At 38.4% G+C, this 21,946-nt stretch overlaps 1 protein-coding gene across 1 annotated transcript in view; it reads left to right on the top strand.

Annotated features, from left to right (window-relative positions):
- The window catches only part of HERC1 (HECT and RLD domain containing E3 ubiquitin protein ligase family member 1), a 112,377-nt gene that overhangs the window by 66,021 nt on the left and 24,410 nt on the right, over nt 1-21,946 (top strand). Inside the window, 22 exon segments of the mRNA XM_080396356.1 lie at nt 6-47; nt 49-136; nt 1,951-2,106; nt 2,358-2,464; nt 2,707-2,817; nt 2,899-3,075; nt 4,045-4,284; nt 4,489-4,572; nt 5,646-6,166; nt 8,257-9,032; nt 10,118-10,316; nt 11,213-11,373; nt 12,939-13,055; nt 13,224-13,455; nt 14,593-14,717; nt 15,032-15,252; nt 16,469-16,737; nt 17,242-17,294; nt 18,548-18,748; nt 19,368-19,542; nt 20,254-20,524; nt 21,357-21,570. Of these exon segments, the coding sequence (XP_080252482.1) occupies nt 6-47; nt 49-136; nt 1,951-2,106; nt 2,358-2,464; nt 2,707-2,817; nt 2,899-3,075; nt 4,045-4,284; nt 4,489-4,572; nt 5,646-6,166; nt 8,257-9,032; nt 10,118-10,316; nt 11,213-11,373; nt 12,939-13,055; nt 13,224-13,455; nt 14,593-14,717; nt 15,032-15,252; nt 16,469-16,737; nt 17,242-17,294; nt 18,548-18,748; nt 19,368-19,542; nt 20,254-20,524; nt 21,357-21,570 (4,540 nt within the window).

Here is a 21,946-nt window from a genome sequence, read left to right on the forward strand (position 1 = left end):
GTCAGCTGAAGAATTTGTTATCACAAGCTGGTGTGATGCTTATGGCTTTCCTTTGGAGAAGGGGAAGGTGAGGAAGATGAAGTAGAATCAAAAAAGGCAGATTCAAATGTGGATAATGAGAAGAGAGACTTCAGAGGTAAATTATCTTGCATCATTTCTCTTACAATTTTGAAATACCAGAAAACATAATAGAAGAAACCACTGAATGCTGAGGCCGTCACCCACTGTGCTCTATTTTGATTATTGTTGGGTAATTCTTAACTCTGTAAATCAGATTAAATAAAGTCATCAAGTAATGCTGTGCTCGATCTCAGATTCATGCAGACTTGATACATGAAGCAGTTTAAAAGTAGGAGCAGGTTGAGAATAAGAATTACTCCATTTGGTTTAGAATGAGGAGAAGAACACTTTTCCTCAAAAAATGAGTTAGTGCAAGTAGTGTCTTTCATAAACGTTGTCATAAGAATTTAATTATCTAAATTTTAAACTGCAAATAAATATAGCTTAATTCAGGAAATTGTACTTGATTTGTATTATAGAGTTCTGCATTTTGAGTGGATGGCAAGAGGTTGACCCTACCCTGTCATATTAAAAAATCTGCCACAAAATGTATTCTAAAGTGTTAATATCTTCACGTAATTTGCAGTCCCTTAATGAGCATTTTGAATTTTTGTCGAACTTGTGTGTTTGAAGGAATTTTTAATTGTAGCTTGGTTTTAGGTGTACATTTGGTTTTGGTTGTGCTTATAATGATGTTCACTTATAAATAATGCAACGGCTGATGAAATCATAAGGTAATTAATTAGAAATTAGGATATAAGGTCTTGCCACAAACATTTTCTTGTTAAAGCTGCCTTGGAATACGAGTTAAGGTGTGAGGAAGTACAGTATTTTGCATCAAAAATCCCCATAAAACAAAAACATACTTAGAAACCAGTGATTACATTTTCTCTAACAGGGACTTTTATAAATAATCCTGTGTGTCAGCTGTGTATAGCAAGGTTTTGGTAGTGGGAAAGTGCTGCAGGGGTGGCTTCTGTGCAGAGGAAGGAGAAGCTTACCCCTCTGTCAGCCAGAACCTATTCCAGCCAGCTCCAAAACAGAGCTGGAGGGGCTGCCTCTGTGGTAACGTCTTAAGAAAGGGTAAAAAAATGCAGCTGTGTGAGAGGGAGTGGGAGAAATGCCCGAGGAACAGCTTTGCAGGCAGCCAGGGCAGTGCAGAAGGAGGGGGAGGATGAGGAGGAGCAGATTGCCCAGTGGCAGCCGGTGGGGAAGGCCTTGGGGCAGCAGGCTGTGCCCCCAGCCGCACCAGGGCCTCTGCCTGAGCAGGGGCTGTGCCTGGAAGGAAGCTGCAGCCTGCAGAGTCCGTGCAGGAGCTGTGGCAACCCACGCTGGGGCAGTCTGTTCCTGAAGGGCTGGAAAAGGATCCACAGTGGAGCATTCTTGGAGAAGTGCAGCCCATGGGAAGGACCCGTTAGGGAGCAGGACTAGTGGAGACAGTTTTACAGAATGGCCACAACCCCCTTTCATTCCCAGTCCCCCTGTTCTGCGTGGGGGTAGGGAGGTGGAAGAGTTAAGGAGTAAAGTCGAGCCTAGGAAGAAGGGGTGGTTGGGGGAAAGGTGTTCTGATTTTGTCCTACTCTGTTTTTCACTGGCGATAAATTGAATTAATCTTCCCCAAGTTGAGTCTGTTTTGCCCGTGATGATAAAAGATGAGTGACCTCCCTGCCTGTATCTTGACCCACAAGCTTTTAATAATTTTCTCCCCGTGTCTTGCTGGGGAGCAGAAGTGGGAGAGCAGCTTGGTGGGCGCCTGTCAGCCAGCCAAGGTCTACAGTCAGCCATCATGTCATAACTGATCGTTGTATTTTTACTTAGAGAAGAGTTTGTTGCCAGTAACAAGGACTGCTAATAAGGTTGTAAGTGAAAACTTTTAACTAAACTTTCTAGCTGCCCTCCGGAAGCAACATGCAGCGGAATTGCACTTGGGAGACTTTCTTGTTTTCCTACGTAGAGTTGTGTCTTCAAAAGCAATTCAGTCAAAAATGGCATCTCCGAAGTGGACAGAAGTACTTCTTAACATTGCTTCTCAGAAGTGTTGCTCAGGTATGGTCTTTTCGAAATGTGCTCAGTGGTTACCTGCATTTCCGTAGCATGGTTCCTAAAAATAGGTCCTGTTAGAACATGTGTGACATAGTGACCATGTGTGACATAGTGAACATCTGAAACTAATTTCAGTAGACATACACAAGTTACACTTTGGAGAATTGGGCACTGGTGGCATGCAGCTGGCATCATAGGTGTATGCCTGATGCAGAAGTCATTTTCAGATTATTAGTGTATTGTTCCATCTTTAGGAGTTCCCTTGGTTGGCAATTTGAGGACAAGACTTCTTGCACTTCATGTACTAGAAGCTGTACTGCCTGCTTGTGAATCTGGTGTTGAAGACGATCAAATGGCTCAGGTCTTTATATTTTGTTATAAGCTTTTACACCTGTTTCTTCAAAAAGTCTCATTAAACTTTTAAATGTTTCATAGGTTTGTTCAGAGTCTGAATCAAGTGAGGCTCAGTGTAAGATACTTGCTTATCTAAGAGCACTAAATATTTTGACATATCTACCTGCAAAGCAAAATATAACAATATGATATTACTTGTTGTCCTCATCTTGGATTTCAAATTATCTGAATTATATTCTAACACCCCAGGTTGTTGAACGATTATTCTCGCTTCTGTCTGACTGCATGTGGGAGACTCCAATAGCTCAGGCTAAACATGCAATTCAAATAAAGGAGAAAGAACAAGAGATGAAGCTACAGGTAACGATGCTTGTACCTTCTCTCTTGACTGAGTGCAGCTGAGTTACATGTACCACAGACATTTTGTCCTGTTTCTGATAGAAGCAAGGAGAGTCTGAAGATGAAGATGAGAATCTTCCCATACAGGAAGTGTCCTTTGACCCTGAGAAAGCTCAGTGCTGCATAGTGGAGAATGGGCAGATTCTAACTCATGGAAGTGGAGGGAAAGGATATGGCTTAGCATCCACTGGAGTTACTTCTGGGTGTTACCAGTGGAAGGTAGGTTGCATAAGTGTATTTCTCAACTTCTCTTAGTTTGTTTTAGAAATATAATATGATTTATAAACAACAGTTACCTATTTTTTTCCCCTTCTGACAACACTCTTGAGTAAATGACATTTTGGCAGTGTTAGTTTTGTGGTTGGACTCGATCTTAAGGGTCTTTTCCAACCTAGATTGTGCTACAGTTTTCTGATTGCCAATCCAAAGTGAAGTGTATGGCTGCTTTTGAGCACTGCCGTTTGGGTATTTCAGTACACAGACTGCAGACAGAATGTGTGTTGTGTACTTGTAGAGGTGATGGTACTTGCCCCTGAGATCCAGAATCAGCACATATGTGTATTGTCTTGCAAAAGTTACCTGCTGCTATATGTAGATTTTGAATTTTTTTCTTTGTAACGGCACTTCATAAAACATTTCTTTTTCTGCAAAAAGATGCATCAGCCTGACTGACAAGACCAGCTTTTAATACATCATCTGGAGTGATTTTTTATTTTATTTTATTTTATTTTTTTTAGGACTATAGATACATACACAGTTGTAGTCCTTGTTAGTACAGTCTTGGAACATAGCACTCTTACTTCTTTTTTTACTTGGATCTGTGTGAATCACTGTGAACATTAGGAGTAAAGCTTATTTATTTCTGTAATACTGTTTTTAGCTCTTGTAACCCAACTTCTGGGTGTGTATGTTTTGAGTGAGAAAAACACCTCATCTTTGTGTATTTACGTACAGTTTTCTTAATTACTAGTAGGTTAAGTTTAAATGACTTAATGACTGACCTTATACACCAAGATGTCATTTTAGAGGTAGAGCGTGATTTTAGCTTATTAGTTTTCATTCATTAAAAGCTTCTGAGTAAAACAGTTAAAAGTGTACATAAATATGCATAAGATAAATTTTCAGTGCTTTATTGTGTTGAAATATATATTCTTGACTTTTTTCCATTTGTTTTGTTTTGCCTGCTAGTTCTACATTGTGAAGGAGAATCGAGGCAATGAAGGCACATGTGTAGGAGTGTCTCGCTGGCCGGTACATGATTTTAACCATCGCACTACCTCAGATATGTGGCTATATAGAGCCTACAGTGGTAACCTCTATCACAATGGAGAACAAACTCTGACTCTGTCCAGCTTTACTCAAGGAGATTTCATCACATGCGTATTAGATATGGAAGCAAGAACTATTTCCTTTGGTAAAAATGGAGAGGTATTTAACAGCAGTTGTTTTTTTTTTTTTGGTGTTTTTTGCAACAGTAGTTTGGCATGGGTATTTTAGATAAAGCTGAGTGTGATAGTTCAGACTTATGAAACTTTTGGTACTTGCAAGGATTACAATACAGGTACAACTTTGTCATGTTTCATATTGTTGGTTGTCAGTGTTCTGAGTGTCTTGTCTTGTTTTTTTAACTAGGAACCAAAACTAGCTTTTGAAGATGTGGATGCTGCAGAGTTATACCCTTGTGTTATGTTCTATAGCAGTAATCCAGGAGAGAAGGTAATTTAAATGTTCATCCTCATAGGTGTACTGGTTTTGGCTGAGATAAAGTCAGCATCCTTCACAACAGCCTGTGGTACTGTGTTGTGGATTTCAGTGTTGGTAATGCAGTGGTTTAGCTATTGCTGAACAACGTTTATGCAGCACCAAGGCTTTCTCACTCTGTTCCTCTGAGCCAGTAGATTGGGGGTGGGCAAGAGGCTGGGAGGGAGTGCAGCTGGTCCGCTCGCTTAAAGTGACTGAAAGGGTATTACATACGATGTAATGTCACACGCAGCAATAAAACTGCGAGGAAGTTTGCCAGGGGTTTCTGTTGCTCAGGGACTGCCTGGGTATCAGTCAGCTGGTGGTGAGCGATTGTATTTTGCATCACTTTCTTTTAATTTTATTTTGTCTTTTTCTCTTATTTATGAAACTTTCTTTCTTTCAACCCACGGGTTTTCTCACTTTTGCCCTTCTGATTCTCTTCAGCGTCGTGTGTGTGTGTGTGTGGTGGGGTGTGTGATGATCAAGTGGCTGTGTGGGACTTAGCAGCCTTAGTGGGGTTAACTCTTAACAAGAGGTCATAAATTTTCCTTTTCCTTCTGTTCAGTGTCGGTGTTAGGATGTTGGGTTTTTTGGGGGGTGGAGGTGTTAGCTAACAAGTGCTGAGAATGTTATGGCATGTGTAGCGCTATGTCACTCGCCCACTAGCTAGACTTTTCATAAATTTATATATCATGCAGTCCAATCTATTGTACATTGTATTGTATTTTATTATTTACAATTAATTTACTACAGATTTAATATTCTACACACAAAATTGCATTCCCCAGAAACCAGGGAGAATGCTGTATTAGGAATTCCAGGTAGTCATATCTGAGAAACCATGAACTGTTGTAATTTCAGCCTCCTTGAGTTTGAAGGGGTGCAGGTTTTGATCAGTGTTAAGGTGGATTTCCTAGGGATCCCAAGCCAAAAAAAGACCATACTAGTAGTTTTCTCTATTCAGCAGGAGACTCCTGTATTTATAAAATGAGCTGCTTCAGGTATGTTGAGAAGGTAACATTTAAACTGTTCTCTTTAACACTTAGGTGAAAATCTGTGATATGCAGATGCGTGGTACACCAAGAGATTTGCTACCTGGTGACCCCATCTGTAGTCCCGTAGCTGCAGTGCTGGCAGAAGCCACTATCCAACTCATTCGTATCCTTCATCGCACAGACCGTTGGACACACTGCATCAATAAAAAAATGATGGAAAGACTGAATAAAATCAAAACGTGTCTTAAAGAAGCAGGCCAAAAGCTGAAGAAAAGTCGCTCAATTCAAAGTCGAGAAGAGAACGAGGTGAGAGAGGAGAAAGAAAATAAAGAGGAGGAGAAAAGCAAACACAGTAGGCATGGTCTGGCTGACCTTTCGGAACTGCAGCTGAAGATGCTTTGTGTGGAAGTGTGGCCTGTTCTAGCAGTAATTGGTGGAGTTGATGCTGGTCTTAGAGTTGGAGGTCGATGTGTACACAAGCAAACGGGACGTCATGCCACCTTGCTTGGAGTAGTGAAGGAAGGCAGCACATCTGCCAAGGTCCAATGGGATGAAGCAGAGATTACTATCAGGTATGCTCATTTCCTACATTTTTCACCATCTAGTAGTGTTTTGTGCTTGGAAGTCTTCAGAAGGTAACATACGTTGAACGTTAGGGTCATGCTGATCAATTATTTTATCAGATTTCAAAGTCTGGCTTTTTAAAACAAACAGATATTAAAAGTTAAATTTTTATGATATCCAGTAAATAAAATTACTTGTATATCAAAAATAATTTGATAGTTTTGAATTGATAAGCATTATGAGACTCCTTAGATTTAGCCTCTAGGTTTTGGAGTTGGGATGTGACCAGGTTGCCAGTTTTTCTAGATCTGAAATAAGCATTGCTTGGTTTAGGATCGGTATGTATTGGCTAACTGAAACATTATTGCTCTCTTAATTTACTACAGCTTCTTGGTTATGTCTGTAAAGAGCAGTTTTTTACTGGGGGTTAGTGCCCACTTTTGTTGTAAATGGTGAGCATGGTTCTGAAGAGAGACCTGATTTGGTTTATCAGAGTTGTGAACAGGTATCCTTGCTGCATTGTCCTTCCCTTCTTACGGGATGGGGAGATGCTCTGTGGGACCTGAGGAGCAGTTAAGGTCAGGAGAGGGGAGGATTCTCTCTTCTTAATGGTGGGTTGGATGATGGTTTTCAAATTAATGCAGCCTTGAAGTGTAGCGTTTGTTCGTTCACTGACCTGCCTTGGAGAACTAAAGGAGTGCCCCTGTCATAGATGTTAACGCTCCAGAGCTGCTGCTGTGCAGTGGTGGGGAGCACTGGGGAGGAGGCTGAAAGGAGGTGCGGGCGCTGGTTTCCGCCTCCCTTGCAGCTGTGCCTTGGAGGGGAGCTCTGAACTGAAGCTAGTGGCTTCTCTGGGCGCTCTGGTGCTCTCACAGGAAACGTCTATGGTTTTGTGTGGAAAAGACGATTCGTTAAATTTCTTAAACTCCTCCTGGCTATAGCTGAATAGTAATCTTCTGGAGAAATTGAGCAATAATTATTTTTTTCTGCCACCAGTTCAGAATAAATTCTGAAACAACGGAGGTCAGTTCACCTGTTGAAACTGTTGCAACATTATGCCTATTTCGTCTTTATGCAAAGGCTGTTGTCACTTTAACTAAATACACTGGAGTGCCATTGCTTGTCATGTGACAATATAGCCTTAAATTAAGTGTGCCCCTAAAATAATTTTAAGTATAATTTGAGTGAAGTGGCACAGTGATTGAACATAGGCAAGCTCTTGGTAATTCATTGAAGTAAGTTCAGAATGTACCTTCTCGATTAAAATCAGGCTAAAGCTTGCTTTCATTTTTAGGTAGAAGTTCACATTGTAAGATGGGAAAACATTGTGGGATAATAAAAGGAAGATTTAAAAGTCCTTTATCTGCTGGATGTATGGAGAATACAAATGTATGGAAATATAGGCTGGTGAATTTTTGTCCTGCTTAGAGTGAAAATGAGTCAAGTCTAACAGTCCTAAATATTACAAAAAATTATCACTGAATATAGATGGACAGAGAGACAGACATACATTATGTGTGTCTGTTGGGTTTTCTGACCTGTGTTTTTAAAAAGTCACTGTCCTTTCCAGGTAATCTGTCCTGCCATAACCAGAGACAGAATTATCGTAAGCTATCAGTAATGTGCTCCTTGTGATGAGTAGTTGAACAGGAATGTGAGGGCATTGAAAGCTTTTCTTTAATGTGAAAAAAGTTCAGGAGTGTTTTCATTCTGTGGTTTTGTACCTGTTCACAAATTCAGCTCAGGTATGATGATAGAATTTGGCTTAAGGTAGTTTTTCTTAGCAGAAGTCTGTTACATATTCCTAAACAATACGGCAGAAACCTCAGCACAGAATTGATAGCTTCTGTGATGTTTCTGGGTTTTAATGCTTGTTGTTGAAAACCTGTGCATGCTTTGTTGCCTTTACTTTGATACCATATCTCCCCGTTTTCTGATCATAACCTCATTTTCCTCTGTTTGCATTTAATTTTTAGAATTGGTTTGTTCATTTTATTAAATATATTTTACATCTTGCTTTGCCTACATTATTTCCTGTACTTTCCTCCTGTCTCTCCCTCACTTGCTTTTTCCTGTGTCATTCTGATCTTTATTAAAGCTTCCCAACTTTTTGGTCGCCTAGTGATACTCCATTGTATAATCTGGAGCCCTGCGAACCACTGCCTTTTGATGTTGCAAGATTTCGTGGGCTGACAGCTACTGTGTTACTGGACCTTACCTATCTGACTGGCATTCATGAAGATACAGGAAAGCAAAGCACCAAGAGACACGAGAAAAAACACAGACATGAATCTGAAGATAAAGGGGAAGTGGACCAGAAAACGGAAGGTGATGTTGGATCAGATACACGATTAGGACAAAGTGCTGATGATAACAAAGGACATAGCTCGACAAGCTCTAAGTCGGAAAATGAAATCGCTTCCTTTTCTTTAGAACCGTCAGCACTCGGTATGGAATCCCAACACCAACCTGCTGAAGGAAGAAAAAAGAATCATGAACATACTCCAAGAAATCATGATATAGTGCAGTCAGAAATCAGAGCAGTACAGCTGTCTTATCTTTATCTGGGTGCTATGAAATCACTTAGTGTTCTTCTTAGTTGTAGTAAATATGCTGAGCTACTGTTAATACCAAAAGTCCTGGCAGAAAATGGTCACAACTCTGATTGTGCTAGTTCTCCAGTTGTTCACGAAGACGTTGAAATGCGTGCTGCCTTGCAGTTCCTGATGCGACACATGGTGAAACGGGCAGTCATGCGTTCCCCAATTAAAAGAGCTCTGGGACTGGCAGATCTGGAACGAGCACAAGCCATGATCTACAAATTAGTGGTTCACGGGCTGCTGGAGGATCAGTTTGGTGGAAGGCTTAAACAAGGTACCATTTCAAAATTATGGAAGTATAGTGCTAAATTATGTTATTATTTCCATTAAAATCAATACTAACAATGATAATACAAATAACAATCTTGTAATTTTGTAGTGGTTATACTTTGGAAGAATCTTAATTGAACAGAGAAATTTTACAAAGATGCTTTACTGTTTTGTAGATACAATACTGACATTTTTGCCTTTTCCCCAATCCCTTATTTTAATAAAAAATGAAAGCATATCAGCCAATCAGAAATATAAGAGTTTCTTCTTAAAAATGAGCAGTTCTGTAGATACTTGTCAGAAGGATTTATGTGTGAAGTAAATATCATATTCAACATTCATTGTTGTTAAACATGATTGTATATGGTCATAGTAACAGGTGATGTTGAGCATGTGTATGTTCCAGGTGTAAGTAACCTGTGTTCCTGTCTGTGAAAATCTCTAAATTGTTTGTGGGGTTTTGGTTTTGAGGTTTTGTTTTCTGAGGGTTTTTTTCTGAGATATTTGGCACTGCCCTAACAGAAGCTGAGGAGAAAATACGTATCATTCTTTTTCTTCTTAAAAATATATGTATTACACTCTGCATCTTCAGGGAAATGATTTGAAAGGGTTTAAAGAAAGAAAAAAAATCTAAAATGTTAAAGCTTATTAATGTGCTATCTGGTTCTTTACTGTCTTAAGGACTTCTTATAAACCAACCAAAAACATTTTAAAATGTTACTTACACTGCTGAGTTAGAAATAGCTTTGCCTAAGAGAATAGTCTTAGCTGTTACAATCATAAATCTAAATCTCATAAGATCTAGCATAAGTAAATGGCTTCTGTCACCACCTGGAAAGACTTCTTCACCACTTACTGTGTATGTGCCTCAGTACCCTGTGTTGACAGCAGCAGGAGCAGATAGGCTGATTTCCTCATGTACGTCCATGAGTTACTGGCAGCAGTATTTGTATGGTGTCCATTTCTGTGCATACCTTTCTTTGGGGGGGAATTAAAAATTATAGTTATTTTTGAAAGTTTAGCCACAGCTACTGTTTTGCTCTATGCAATTGTATTAATGTTCCTGTCATGTCCTTTTTTCTGTTGCAGAAGTAGATCAACAAGTAGAAGAAGGTGACCAGTCTCAGCAAGCCCAAACACCAGTTACAACCAGCCCTTCTGCTTCTAGCACAACGTCTTTCATGAGCAGCTCTCTGGAGGATACTACCACTGCCACTACTCCGGTAACTGATACGGAAACAGTTCCAGCTTCAGAATCACCTGGTGTTATGCCTCTCAGTCTCCTTAGGTAAAATACCTTTATTCTTGGCATATATGATTTTGTGGGTGTAAGGAACCAGTTGTGTGGTTTATATACAATATATGTCTTTAGCTGTGTAAGCCTTTGAAAATGTTAACATTTGTTGTCAAGAACTGCCTCTGCAGAAGATAGAGTTTAATTCGTTACTTTGCCTTGCAGGATATGTGTTACTAGAAATAAAAACCTGCGAAGTTTTTAATCTACACTGTATATATATGTAACGTCTGAGTTCCTCAAGACAGGAGAAAACACCTTCCTTCAGTTCTTGTGTTTATTTGATATATTTTAAATTACAAATCTGTGAAATTTGTGTTTTTAATGAATAGTTGTTGAGTCTCAAACCAGAGTATATCTTAATTTGTAGGTAACATATCCTGCAAGCTAAGACCTTGTTTGATCCTACCCTCACATACTGAAATGGAAGGAAGATAAAGCTAGTTAATCTGCAGAGGCTATTTGTGATGCGGAAGGAAATCTGCTTTACATCGAATGGAGTCCTGTTCTAAGTTTGTTAATTCTGTTGATGTATCTGACCTCTGTTCTTAGGGGTTTTGCAGATGCAATTTGACAAAAGCCAGAACAATGTCTTACTACAGGGACAGTAAAATATTCACCTGATTTGTTAGTTGGGCTGAGTTCTGAACACAGTGAGGAAACGGGAAGAGCGTTTACATCTTTTATAGGCAAAGGTGGTAGGAATGAGCTGAGCTGATGTTTCTTCTGCTCACCCCGGTGTATGTATTGCACCTTACCCTCAGAAAACTCAACTGTTGTACAGTATGACTTGCCAAGTGCACTCTGATTTATACGTCAAATTTCTTGTCAGACCTTTTTCAGCAGAGTTCTTTTCAATATAAACGTTTATTGTTCTTTTTTTTTTAAAGGCAAATGTTCTCCAGTTACCCTACTACAACTGTACTTCCAGCACGACGTGCTCAAACGCCTCCAATATCTTCTTTACCAACATCTCCTTCAGATGAAGTTGGAAGGAGACAAAGTTTGACTTCTCCTGATTCCCAGTCTGCGAGGCCTGCCAATCGTACAGGTAAGCTTGTAGTCGATTACAGATAGAAATGTGAACAAATTAGTAAATTCACAGTTCAGTGTAGTTTCCTAAGACATTGAAAACCAACAGGATTTCTTTTTAATGCAACCTAGCATGCAAAGATTTATTGAAAACTTTCAAATTACTTTCTTAGGACAAAAAGCTGTAGATTGCCTAGCTGTAGACTTTATCAAGCAAATTACTTTTTAAAAGCTGTGGAATGGATTACAAACTACATATATAAAATGAGAACACAGTATTTACTGTGTAATTACTTCAGAATGTTAACCTGATTTGGGCTTATTTCTTGGTTGTGTGCCACTCTTCAGTGCACTAATTTTCTAGCTTTTGTTAGATCACATACCACACAAAACCCAAGAATTGGTGTATTTTATGACATGTACACCAGTATGGCTCCTTCCAATTAATCTTGTTTAATGAGATAGAAGGGGCTGTCCAACCTTCAAGGGCTCCTCGTGCTGCTGTCTGGAATCGCGTGAAAGTAATGCGAGGCTTCTGTTCATAGAAGGTTTATTACCACCTGCACTGTAGTGCTCAAAACAGAAACTTGCTCTGTTCCAGCATACATGCAGAATGGAATAGCTAGGAGGCTGAGAAAACATGAGAATCTTGAGTCTAAAGAGCACCAATGAGGATTGTGATGCAGAGGAGATAATACTAAAAAGAAAAAGACAAGTTCATACATATGCATTTTGTATTAAATTAATGGAAGAGACTGAGTTAAAAGTATGTTTTCCAGATTTCATACTTGGTGCTGAGAAACAAAGACATTGCTTTAAAATTCCTGAGAGAGAAAACTTTTTATGCTTGCTCTTATCTCCATGGTATTAGTTGGGTCTTTTGATTGCTTCATTTATTACATAGCAACTTGTCTGCTGGGTTTCGCATCTCACTCTCTCTTTTTTGTTGTGTTGTTTTGTTTTGTTTTTTAAACGAAGTGATTTGTGTTTAGTCACGATACTGCCTTTACAGCAGTGTTTTTTAGTACATTGTTGATGCCTTCGTTGATCAAACCCCACTTTTATGGCAAATGATAAGGAAACTTTGAGTTTTGGTCAGTAAGTGACCTCTTTAGAGTCCCTTTAAAGACACTGCACAGAAATATAGCCATTGTCTGCAAAGACATTTTTCAGGTATGTCACCAGCTTGGTTGAGTACCTGAAGAGGTATGTGTATTGATGTAATTTCGTAACACATGGAAATCTTGATGATTCGGACAGGGCTAATTTCATCTGGTCTACCTAAATATAAATCAAATAGATAATTTGGTACAGTTTTAAATAGAGGTCAACTTCTTATAAATATCTGTAAAGAAATAGTTCTTCTAATATCATCTGTATTCTGCTTAATTAAACAGGGGCTTACAGAATATATGTTACCAATGGGCGTGAACACAGTCTAGTTTCATTACAGAAAGCGTCCTACTTTGTGGATAGTAGTAGAGGGGAAAGTTGTTAAAGGCAATTATTCCCTTACTTGAAGGTCTTGTAAATAACACTGAAGAAGGATTTATGCACTTAACATTTAATGTTTTCTGTCTTAAGCTTTGTCTGATCCAAGCAGCCGACTTTCAACATCCCCTCCTCCTCCTGCCATTGCTGTTCCATTGTTAGAAATGGGATTCTCCCTCAGGCAAATTGCAAAAGCTATGGAAGCTACAGGTAACCTATTGCTATAATATCAGTTTAAACTGAAAATATTGATCAACATGAAACACTTTTTTCCAATGGAATACTTAGGTTTTAAGTTCTGTAACCATTTGTGGGGGAGTTATTTTTTCACCATCGATGATACGATACAATTCTAAAGTGTAATTTTCCTGTTTTCAGGTGCCAGAGGAGAAGCAGATGCACAGAATATTACAGTGCTGGCCATGTGGATGATAGAGCACCCTGGAAATGAAGATGATGAGGAACCCCAGTCAGAAGGGACTGCAGATTCACGACATGGGACAATAGTCTCTGGAAGTGGTGGAAAATCTGTTGATCGTTGTTATTGTCAGTCACCAGGTGATATCCCTTCTGCTGATGCCACTGAAATGGAGGAAGGGTTTAGTGAAAGGTAAAATGTGGTTTCCTTCTGATTGCTTGTAATCTGTTTCTGAAAATCTCACAACTTCGCTGTTGCTGACAGAACATTACATTGTAATGCCACTTTTGAATTTTGTTACAACATGAGTAAAAGCAAGGATGCAATTAAATTAAGTGTACACAGTGCATTAGTTTTCCAGTGCTGTTTGTGCACAGAACCAGGGAAGAATGTAACTCAGCACCCTTCCCTCAAAAAAAAAAAAAGGAAGGAGGATTGAAAAAAATGAGAGCATATAGCTTTTCATTTTACCTAAAAGACCTTAGCAATAAAGCAAAATTTCATTACTTGGATATTTTTTTTTCCTTCAGTGTTTTCATGAACAGTTATTTTTCTGCATTTTTTTTTAAATTAATTCTTGGTTTGTCCAGAGAGGATGACACTGAATTGAAGTTTGCATGCTCAGTCACCTTCACAGCCTAAGATCTGAACTATCTATTAAATGAGGAGGAAAGGTGGTGGGTTTTCTTTTCTTTTGTTTTTAATCCTGAAAGTAGTGGTTATATTTTTAAGCGACACCTATTAGGAATCATACCAGCTGTTTTTTTGATAGGGAGGATGACAATTACGAGATGTATTTTGAGAACATTTTTGTTGAGATTCCTTGATACTGAGATACCATTTTTAAGTTTCCTGTTACTTTGCCTCAGGTAAAGTGTAGATCCACTGAGACCTCACAGATTTTGGTTGGGAGAAATAAACTAAGTAACAGGTGTTACTAGGTAACTTTAAATTCATGTTTTGGAAAACATTTTGGGCAAAAGGGGGAATGACTGAAGCAGCAACAACAGAAATGTTGATTTTATTTATTTTAAAAAGAAGAAACCCAAATCAAGCAGTAGTTAACACTGACAGCATAAAATGAGTATCAAATAGGTGTTGACATTGCTGCATCTGGTTAGTTTGAGGTAAATCTCACAGTCAAAAAGACAGTAAGTATGTGCTGCAGTGGAACTGAAAATCCTGAAATTCCAAATGTCCTTTTTTTCTTTTTGTGAAAGAAAGGAAAAAAAATACCAGTAAACATGATCTCAGTATTTTTCCTTACTTTACTGTATGTGGCTGTTTAAACCTTAGTTTGATTTGCATGTAAATTACAAATTCTTGCAGCCCTGATAATATGGATCATGTGGATAACGCAGCTTCTGCGAGCGGACCTCCTTCTAGAAGTCGGTCTGCTGTAACGAGAAGACACAAATTTGATTTAGCTGCCCGAACGTTGCTAGCACGTGCTGGTAAGTATACTGAAAGATTTCCAAGGTCTCTGCTTATCAAGTAAATGAAGAGGAGGGGGACTGGTATTTACCACAAAAGTTACAAAACTCTTTTTCATATGTGTATCAGTGCATATTTAACTTTAAGTGTTTTATGTGGTAATAAGTAGATTTATGTTTGGTGGAAGGTTAAAAACAAAGCAAAAGGAAGTTGAAAGTACAGTCATCTTTATTACATGCAAAATAAACTGCTTTATTTTTCCTTTTTTCCTTTTTTCTTTTTTTTTCTTTTTTTCTTTTTTTCTTTTTTCTTTTTTCTTTCTTTTTCACTTGAGCGGGCTTATACCGCTCTGTACAGGCCCACCGGAATCAGAGTCGAAGAGAAGGGATATCTTTGCAGCAAGATCCAGGGGCGCTTTATGACTTCAACTTGGATGAGGAGTTAGAAATTGACCTTGATGATGAAGCAATGGAAGCTATGTTTGGGCAAGACCTGGCTAGTGATAATGATATTCTGGGAATGTGGATCCCAGAGGTATTGGATTGGCCTACCTGGGTGTGTGTGACTGCAGCGGGGGCTGCTTTAACTTACTGCTTTTGGCATCTTTGTATTTTTAAATCTAAAGTAACATGCATATATGCTTATAGCCTGTTTGAAAATACCTTACTAAATACCAGCAATGCTTAAAATCCTCTTATGTTCTGTAGCTTCACTTTTAGATTAAAAATAGTGCTTTCTTGTGGTTCTTGCTTTGGACTTCCCTATGTACATAGATATTTTCCTCCCTCCTCTGAAAGATGAGAACAGAACTAATATAGTTGTTGTTTTGATGATATCACTCACAAATCAAGTAGGTGGTCCAGGTTGCTTAGCTGTGTGAGGTAACACACACAGTGGGAAATGTTTATTCTGTTTAAAATAAAACCACCACCAATAATATCTGATCTGTAGCAACATAATTTGCACTTAAATCATTTTTTCTTAATTCAGTAATGTATTTCATTCTCTGGGAAGGATATGGTGACAGTCCTGACTCAGTTGTTGTGTGGCCCACTAAAAATATGTTTGAGGTGAAGAGGAAATATATTAAGAGCAGCTTGTTAATTTTTGTGTTATCCATGTCAAATTAGACAAGCAACTTACAAGACTAAGCTTGTGTCGTCTAATTATGATGTTACCTGACCAATATGGAAGCACGTTTCGGTGTGCATATTGAGCTTTTCAGAGAGCTTGTTTCACTGGAACATCGCAATGAAATTACTGACTTAGGACAGAAGTGTAATTCTGGAAAAATTGAACTTTATATCCAGACAAAACCTTGGAGTTTATTGACACAAATTATAGTTATTGTTGCTCAGTAAATGTGAAGTCCGATGACCTGAAAAAAAAAGGATTATTTTTCCTGTGTTGAGTCTAGTCTTAGTCAAGTTCTGAGGAGAACCAGCTAACTTAGATAACAAGGAATGTGAACTAGCAGAGTTATATGTGAAAAGTTATAAGTCAGGAATTTTGAGTCAGATCTGAAATGAAATAGGAAAATCTCATCCTCTGAAACTTTACTTCAAAACGTTTTTCCTGTTCTGACATGACCTGCTCTTCATTATGGCATAAATTGCCTATTTCTGCTTTGCTTTTGTGCAAGGTAACCACTGAAATATCACTCTTTGTAACAGAAATGGGCAGGAACATCCACTTAAGAATATTGACATATTTTGTATCTAATATGAATATATTTATTCTGTAAAAATAACATGAAAATCTTACTATGCAGCATGTTTGTGAATCCGAAGACAGAGAAGAAGTAGTGGTTTGTGAACTATGTGAATCCAGCGTTGTCAGCTTCAATCAACACATGAAAAGAAACCACCCAGGCTGTGGTCGCAGTGCAAATCGCCAGGGCTATCGAAGCAATGGCTCCTACGTAGATGGCTGGTTTGGTGGTGAATGTGGAAGTGGAAATCCTTACTATTTGTTGTGCGGCATCTGCAGAGAGAAATACCTAGCCCTGAAAAGTAAATCTAAAACATCAACTTCTGAAAGGTACAGAAATACTCTGCGTAAAGAAAGGAGACATCTTAAAAATGCTTACTAGCATTAGCATTTTAAGAATTTGATTGCTAGGAATTTTGATTTCTTCAGAAATTGTCTTTATTTCAACTGAGGATTAAAATAATTCTCTGTATTCAACAAAGTCATATTTAGGAAAAAGGTTATCTTGATATTGCTATTTTTTAAATGAAATCCAAGGAATTACTTTTGGGGATGTTGCCAAATCTTGTTGACTTTTTAAAACTTCCTTTCTCAATTCTGGCTGACAATTCCAGTATTTTTTATGGACCTTTCTCACATTAGTACTGCAAAATGCTTCCTCCCTCCACAGACACTTTAGAAGGCCTTTTATTTCTCTATTACTAGCCATTTCCAGAAATTGTATCTATATTGACCTAACAATAAAGTAACTTAATAGTAAAGTTTAAAATTATTATGTATATATGTAAAATATTAGAGCCATTTGGTTATTTTCTTTGTTGCTTTTTCATGCAGGTACAAAGGCCAGGCTCCTGATTTAATAGGTAAACAGGACAGTGTTTATGAAGGTATGTTTGTAAGTTGCTGAAGATATTAAATATTTTGCACTTGTACAATGTTTTATTTTTCTGTAAAGTACCTCCATGCAAATAAACCCATTATGAAACTGTGCATGAAGGTATACTTTAAAATCTTCTTCAGACTAGTTGTTGAATTTTAATATTTTTTTTAGTTCAAATGGGAAAAAAAATCAGTGGCACTTTTTCCTGTGTCTTTCATCTAAGTAGCTGAAATGGCGAATACCTGACTTTGGATGATAAGGTATTGTGGGTGCATGTTATATGCAGAACTGCACATACAAAGCCTTATGTTGCAATACATTTCTTCAGAGTAATGTAGGAGAATTACCTTAAGTTAGAGTGTTAAAAATCTGCCGTTAGGCTTATTCTTACTTGTTCTGCCTTTGTGCTATCTAAGAATGTCTCCTGAGGATGGCTTTCACATTAAACTATTTCTAGTGACTGTGGAAAGCCTTTGCCACACGATTCTTTGATTCTGGGCCTTTCTGTAGCTTATGTGATGGCAATCGTATGATTTGTCACATTTGTCTACTTAAGACTAAATGAGTGCTCCAGAATTTAACAGCCAGTCCATCTTCCAGTAAATAAAACTTGTTCAGGTTCTACTGTATGGGGAGTGAGATAGAGTGGGAGGGATCAGTAAATATAAGTTGTCCTCTGTCTAAGTGGTTGGGAAGTGAATAAAATACCTAACTGAGTTGCAATTACAGTGATTTTTCTTTTTTTCCTTTCCCCCTGCCCTTCCCCCCCCCCAGGAAGGAAAAGCAAAAGCCTGGGTGTACTATTATAACTCAAGAACTCATGCATATTCTTTGATAAAATATGAAGACCAGAAATGTCTAGTATCTGTCTTTACCTTTCAGCCCTTTGGCATATGCACCCATTACCATGCTTTAAAGCACAACCATACGTCTACGCTTTTCACTGTGTTACAGGTTTTGGAGTTGTCTTGTGCTAGGTGTGATGACCTCTCAGTTCTGTGTTTTTAAAAAAAGCTAGTTTGATACTTTAGAGAATCTTCCATGAAACTTCTCTGCAGTAGAAATTAAGATCAAGTTTAATGGATGGGGCAAGAGCAGGATTTTGGTTTTCTGATTCATTATGTTGCGTCTATGTCAACATCAGAAGATGGTTTAATCCACGTTTTATACCCTGTATTGTTTTTTTTTTTTTTTATTAACTGAAATTACTTGATATTTTAGCTTTTGTAACCAAGTCTAATTACATTTCTGCAACTCCAGAAGACTGGGACATGTTAGATGTAGATGAAGATGAAAAGCTGACAGGAGAAGAGGAGTTTGAATTACTGGCTGGACCTCTTGGGTTAAATGATCGGCGTATTGTGCCTGAACCTGTACAGTTCCCTGACAGCGACCCTCTGGGGGCTTCAGTTGCAATGGTGACAGCCACCAACAGCATGGAAGAAACATTGATGCAAATAGGTACATTTGAATTGGGTTTCATTCAGAGAACAAGTGCCTCCCCTTTGGTGTGGTTTTGTAGGGGCAGTGCAGAAACGTTTTGACAGTCTTTCCTGCCTCCCACCACAAGCAAGTGACGACAGGTTCTAAATTGTCCTTTTATTATAGGGGAGTTAGAGAGAGGAGTGTGAGGCACTTTTATTGGCGGAAGGTATAAAGCTTTTATTTACTAAAAAACCTGTGACTGTGGTCCTACAATGAATGCCAGTAGCATGTTGTGCAGAACTCAGAGATGGATTCCTGGATTTAAGCTGGGATTTACTGACCAGCCTATTGAAATGCCAGATCATTACTTAAGTTTGTAGGCCCCTCTAATGGAAGAGGGAAGCAGAGGAATTAACATTAACTTGAGTATCATCAAGTTGTGGTCATCAGGCTGAAAATAATAATTAAATAACGGAGTGTATTTCAGGAGTGTATTTTCCTCGCAGTCATTATCACCATAGTTCTGTATGTGTGAAATGTTGAAGAACGAATGAGTAATGTTCAAACTTAGGCCAAATTTGCTTCTGGGCTTATTACTATATGATAATATTTTGCTTTTCTTTAAATACTAATGCAAATTATCATTATTCCTAAGGCTGTCACGGCTCTATAGAAAAAAGTTCTTCTGGCAGGATAACCTTAGGAGAACAAGCAGCTGCCCTAGTAAATCCACATGACCGTGTTATGGCTCTGAGAAGAGTGACTGCTGCCGCCCAAGTCCTTCTTGCAAGAACTATGGTTATGAGAGCACTCTCACTTCTGTCTGTCAGGTTTGTGGCATCCTTGGCAACACTTGAACATTTTCATTTGGAGCCAGTTACCAAGTTATGTTCAATAGGGATGCAGTTTTAAGCTATTTGGGAAAGCAATTCTAATTTTACGTACTCGTATCATACTATTAAGAGAAAAAGTTCTGTTGATTTTGTTCTTTTGAGCCCGATCTTGAAACTTCTACATCTTATATGGAAAGTGGATTCCAGCAGTGTCAGCCGTTCAGAAAGTAAAGATGCTGTGTTTGTCAGTGAGTTTTTGTGCAAGGGAAGTATTAGATGTAAGGATTGGAAGAAAGAAGGTGAAGTGCAGGGGTTAATGGGATATGAGGATTTAGAAACTGGCCTTGTACAAGATACCTATGTGACTATGAAGACGTCACAGAGGTCTGGCATGTACATGTGCATATTGTCATAGCGTAACTCTAAACATGAATTATCCATGTAACTTTGTTTGGAGTGATTCCACGTAAACTCATGGATTTTTGCTAGGGCAAGTCTATTATGTGTTTTTGTCTTCAGCTTAAAAGAAAAGGAGTGGAGGGGGCTACAGCTTCATTTTCTTTCCTCCCCTTGTCCCTGCATAGTAACGATGTCCAGCTAATCAAACAGGCAGTGTTTACTCATGTTTTGGTAATAGTTTTATCCAAACTTACCTTTCTTTCAAAATGTACTCATAAAACCAGGAGTATTTATGTTTGGTTTTGGCAGTGGTTCCAGTTGTAGCCTGGCAGCTGGTCTTGAATCCTTGGGATTAACAGATATCAGAACTTTGGTTCGATTAATGTGCCTCGCTGCAGCAGGGAGAGCAGGCCTCTCCACAAGTCCATCCACTGTGTCAAGTTCAACAGAGCGATCTAGAGGAATACACAGCAAAACAAGCAAGCCTATATCTTGCCTTGCCTATCTGAGTACAGCAGTGGGCTGTTTGGCATCAAACACTCCTAGTGCTGCAAAGCTGCTGGTACAGTTATGTACACAGGTAGGACTGTTACTTCAACATAAATATTTATATTAAAAGACTTACACATGAGATGCAACAATCCTTTTTTAATATACTGGTAATTTGTGCTCTTATCTTCTGAGCTGTGATCAGACTGGCCTCAGTTTGAGGATCTCCTTAGAGTTCTTGTTTAGGGCTTTGCACAAGAGTATGTTTTATTGTTGGTAAAAAATCGAGCAACTACTTTTTTTTTTTTTTTTCTGAGTACTCTTCAAGTGGAAAAAATAGATGTGCTTTTTGTATTGACAGAGTGTTCTCTTAAAGTTTTGGCTTTTCTAATTGAGTCAATTCTGTGTGGAGCACAGATTATATTTAGAAAGAGATGATTACAGCTGTGGACATGCAGCAGGATTTCATATTTATCAGGAAACTTCTAAGCAATCAGAGTAATTAAACTCTTCTGTTCTTCTGAGATTGAAATATAATTGTGGAGAAATAGGAGTGTTGGATGGGATGATAGATTTTATTGTGGTTATTCCTTTTTATGGTACCACCAGGTGCATAAAAAAGGTCTTCTATAAGCTCCATAGTTCTTACTGGTATTCTTGGTTACTTGATGCTTTTTTTTAAAAAAAAAAAATATCTCTGGATCTGAATAGTTGTTTCCATTAAGTCTAGGTCTTCCCCAGGGCGGAAGACATAAATTCCGTATTGTACATGAAAATAAAAGTGGTTGGGAGCTGAGGATTTCCAAAAAAACCCCCTTGAAAATACTGAAAACACTGCGTGATTTGTTCAACTGAAAATATTTTCCAAAATTGACTTTTCTGTTTGTTCTGGTTACTTATTGTCCTTAATTATTTATTTTTAGAATTTGATTTCTGCAGCAACTGGTGTAAACTTGACAACAGTTGATGATCCAATTCAACGAAAATTTTTGCCGAGTTTTTTAAGAGGAATTGCGGAAGAAAACAAACTTGTTACATCTCCAAATTTTGTGGTTACTCAGGCGCTTGTAGCATTGTTGGCAGACAAAGGGGCCAAACTCAGGCCAAACTATGATAAAGCAGAAATTGAAAAGAAAGGTATGATACAGCTTTGTTTTAAAATGTTAATTATTGAATCTTCAATTCCTCGTTTGTATTTGAGAGACTTGCTAGAATAATGTATAAGTAAATATACTCTCAAAACAGTTTAGTAAACAAATTTTACTTAGAAATATGGTCACGCTACATAATGGCATCTTTTCCACTTTGGAAAAAAAAATATGAATGTATGTGTCTTCAAAGGCATGTAGCCAAGACATTCCAACCTGATGAAAGTAAGGGGAGTGACAGCTGGTTACTGCCACCAGGCCCTGGCTGGGCCGTCGCGAGCTGGGCCGCGGGAGCTCAGGGGCCAGAAGGAGCTGCTCGGCCTCAGCACCAGGCTGTTCCTTGGTAAAGGGAGGGGAGGACACAG

The sequence above is a fragment of the Falco punctatus genome (assembly GCF_963210335.1).
Source record: "Falco punctatus genome assembly, chromosome: 7".
NCBI classification, from domain to species: domain Eukaryota; kingdom Metazoa; phylum Chordata; class Aves; order Falconiformes; family Falconidae; genus Falco; species Falco punctatus.